The sequence below is a fragment of the Priapulus caudatus genome, unplaced genomic scaffold, assembly GCF_000485595.1.
Source record: "Priapulus caudatus unplaced genomic scaffold, Priapulus_caudatus-5.0.1 Scaffold1402, whole genome shotgun sequence".
In the NCBI taxonomy this organism is placed as follows: domain Eukaryota; kingdom Metazoa; phylum Priapulida; class Priapulimorpha; order Priapulimorphida; family Priapulidae; genus Priapulus; species Priapulus caudatus.
In genome coordinates this window covers 18,413-22,599 of record NW_014578463.1, presented here as the reverse complement: position 1 = coordinate 22,599, position 4,187 = coordinate 18,413, and the positions used below count along the sequence as shown (strand labels likewise).

General features: G+C 41.6%; 1 protein-coding gene across 1 annotated transcript in view; it reads right to left on the bottom strand.

Annotated features, from left to right (window-relative positions):
• The window catches only part of LOC106816517 (cytoplasmic dynein 2 heavy chain 1-like), a 30,862-nt gene that overhangs the window by 10,232 nt on the left and 16,443 nt on the right, over positions 1–4,187 (bottom strand). The window contains 5 exon segments of the mRNA XM_014821144.1: positions 560–573; positions 996–1,200; positions 1,685–1,798; positions 2,517–2,672; positions 3,063–3,206. Coding sequence (XP_014676630.1) covers positions 560–573; positions 996–1,200; positions 1,685–1,798; positions 2,517–2,672; positions 3,063–3,206 — 633 coding nt within the window.

Here is a 4,187-nt window from a genome sequence, read left to right as displayed (position 1 = left end):
TACTAAGCTCAACCAGTGAACACAGCCAACGAGTAATTAAACCACGATCACTACTTACTAAGCTCAACCAGTGAACACAGCCAACGAGTAATTAAACCACGATCACTATACTTACTAAGCTCAACACAGTGAACACAGCCAACGAGTAATTAAACCACGATCACTACTTACTAAGCTCAACCAGTGAACACAGCCAACGAGTAAACCACGATCACTATACTTACTAAGCTCAACCAGTGAACACAGCCAACGAGTAAACCACGATCACTACTTACTAAGCTCAACCAGTGAACACAGCCAACGAGTAATTAAACCACGATCACTATACTTACTAAGCTTAACCAGTGAACACAGCCAACCACTAAGATAGCTTTCATATTGCCATGAAGAGGATCGAGACATGAGATTATCAATCGATTGAGTAGAACTGATGAAAGTAAATAAATCCAGTTGTTTCGCGTGTGTGCATGACTGCTTGTTTGCGACTGTCGATAAACCCAAAATAATTTCGAGCACTACGGAAAAATCTAAAACCTACCTCCTGGACCTATACACAAACCAAGAAGAAATCCACTATAGATCCATAGATAAAACGAGTACAGTTCTACACTAGATTGAAAGACAAACCACGACAAACAATTTCAACCTAATTCCATAGACAAACTAAAAATAATCCAGTGTTGGACCTTCATAAGGTCACTACAGGTTCCTTCACCATTAAACCAAAAACCCGTTGTTAGAAACATCACAAATAATTACGACACTGTAAGACTAAAAAATCATAAAAATCCTTAAAGCAGTGTCACGCAAATGTCACAATACATTAGACTTAGAATAATAATATTTATTTCTGTTTAACATTATATTATATCATATATATATATATTAGATCGATATTATTATACACTCCTGATTACAATATTACACAATTAACTTTATTATTATATTTTTGATATTATTTTTGAGATTAGGGCCTAGGAGCGTGATGGACGTACCCAGCACTCTCTGTCCGAACAGGTTCATGGCTGACTGTAGGCGGTCAGGCCGGAGAGCCTGAACCAGCAGCACCTGCTGGAAGGCAGTCAGCTTCTGGACGACGCGCTCAGGAATCTCCTGCTCACAGTGACTGCTCTTCGAGAACTGCTTCCAGAGACCGCTGTCTCCCAGGTCAATGACCTGTGCCAGATTTGGGAACGTCGTCTGCAAGAGAAACGGCAATTCATAACGATTCTGTAGAAACACCTTTACAGAAATTCTACGCTCCAAGCACAACTAATGCAAGGCTAAGTTCAATAACGATGTTATATTGACCTCAATATAAGGGCATTAGCTAGCAACCAAAAACTAATAAACAGGAATATCAACGCAATAGCAATTAACAATAACATCAATCTAACAACGTAGGAACAGTAGCACCAGCACCGGCGCTCCTTTATACATTCAGTTCCACTTCATAGCTATGACAGGGTCAACATTATTTATAGCAAAAGATTACCGATCACATTCATTAAATTCACGATTAACTATCACATAAGGCACCTAAATCTGACCAATCTATACACTCACCGGTCACGCATTTCAGCAGTACGTTTTGATCAACACGGTTGAGTACAAATTAACCAAGATTGCTATATTATCTACCAACCGAATGAACTTATTTAATGAGTTAATTATATACACTCACCCTCAACTGATGCACCGCAGTGTTCCTACCCTCATCTATCCAACTAGGCAGCGGCTCCAATGTAGTGAACGACTTTGCATCGGCCACGGCCAAGCCGACAAACACTTCCCACTCCTGCAAAACCAACGCAGTGAAATCAAGAGGACTGTCGTAGCTTTGCCAGCGCACCTTGACCGATCGTCCGAAATCGCGTGCGAATATACACGGATGAAAGCGCTACAACAATAAAACATTGATGCTTTTTGCCCGATTGATTTTTTTGAACATTACATGCAAAAAAAAGATTAAGGCTAGACGACGGTCAAGACAAGGCTGCAATCGTGTGCTACCCAGCACCAAGCATTCGCTCGTAAGCACAAGTTTTCACTCGATGGCATAGTTTTTGTTTCCCGTACACCTTGTCCCAGCTTTTGCCACCTGACGTGGGCATCTGTTTCCATGCCCACACTTAATACCCCTGCCTTTAACCTAACGTTTAACTTACCCCACCTTTTACCTAATGTTTAACTTACCCCTGCCTTTTCTACCCGACGTGGGTCCAGTTTTCTGTGCCCACACTTACCCCACCTTTAACCGAATGTTTAATTTACCCCCACCTTTTACCTAATGTTTAACTTACCCCTGCCTTTTCTACCCGATGTGGGTCCAGTTTTCGCTGCCCACACTTACCCCACCTTTTACAACGATTACTGTCCGCCATACCGACGCCCACCCACTCGCATTCCTGCTCTTCTGCCTCAAGTAAGAGAGCCCGCCGTTGCTATGGGAACGCTGCGCTCACGTCGTCTGCTAGCCCAGCCGCACACGATCCCACAACCCCCTCGGCACGTACGTTTTCCTTGAACTCGTCCGGGTATAGACCGTGGGCCATGTGCAGCGCGAACATGAGACGGTCGGACTTGAAGAGGGAGCGGCTGATGTACTCGTAGACAAAGTACTGCAGTCTGGTGATGAGAGAGCTGATACGTGTCTCCATGTTGCCAGAGTCCTGCCAACGTGATGTCAGTGATGAGACATAGAATGCGAATGCTGCAGAATCCTTACAGAGAAAACTGTGAGACTGAGTAGTAGTATCAGCGTATCTATACAGCCAGGGGTTAATAAAAACAATTTATTTTTTACGACAAAAAACGTTTTTTTCACAATAAAAACATTCGTTCATTCTCTTCTGATACAATGTTATATATAATATCCTTACATTGTATAGATGTGCTAATGGCAGTACTAAGGACTAGTAGTCTATAATGCTAATTAAGTGTAAAAGTAAAGCAGAATGGTACTAAAGAATTGTACTACAGAATAACAATATAAATATAGTAATATAGAACAGTACTGCGGAACTGACAATGTTAAGCCAACAAGCGAGCATCCAACGTACCTGGCTTGCTTTCAGCGCCCTCTGAAACAGCCTGAGGAAGGATGCCAGGCTGAATCTGTACATGTTGTTAAGCTTGCACAGGTCTGAGATGAGGAAGAACAACGTACTGCCAAACTCTGCCAGCGGCAAGTACGCGCTTCTCTCCTACACAGAACATTGCAGCGTCGTATCATTAACACATACATACATGCAATCACACTGTACAGATATGTTCACAACATTATCATAGGCTGATTATAAAGTATCTTCACTTGTCTCCTATACAGATATATTAATTGAGTAAGTTATGATAGGCAGACTATATAGTATCTTAATTCACTTGTCTCCTATACAAAAGATATATAAGAGATCTATAGGAGATATATAGGATCGAGATATATAGGAGATATATAGGATCTATATGAGATGTAGGATCATATGAGATATATGAGATATATAGAATCTATACGAAATATAGGAGATATATACTTGTCTCCTATACAGATGTATTGATATGATAAGCAGACTATATATATATCAGGGGTTAATAATGACAAATTGACATTTGACATTTGACAATTGACATTTGACAACTGACAATTGACATTTGTCACTATTAACCCATTGATAGTATCTTCACTTGTCTCCTATACAAATATATTGATATGATAGGCAGACTATATATATATCAGGGGTTAATAAAGACAAATTGACATTTGACATTTGACAATTGACATTTGGCAATTGACATTTGGCAATTGACATTTGACAACTGACAATTGACATTTGTCACTATTAACCCCTTGATAGTATCTTCACTTGTCTCCTATACAGATGTATAATGTCGATATATATGTCAGATATATAATATATACGTGTATGTTGCAGCGCGTCGTGCGCATGTGTGTGACAGCGTGCGTGTGATAGCGTGCGTGTGACAGCGTGCGCGCGACAGCGTGTGTGTGCGTGACAGCGTGTGTGTGACAGCGTGTGTGTGACAGCGTGTGTGTGACAGCGTGTGTGTGTGACAGCGTGCGTGTGACAGCGTGTGTGTGACAGCGTGTGCGTGACAGCGTGTGTGTGACAGCGTGTGTGTGACAGCGTGTGTGTGTGACAGCGTGTGTGTGACAGCGTGTGCGCGACAGC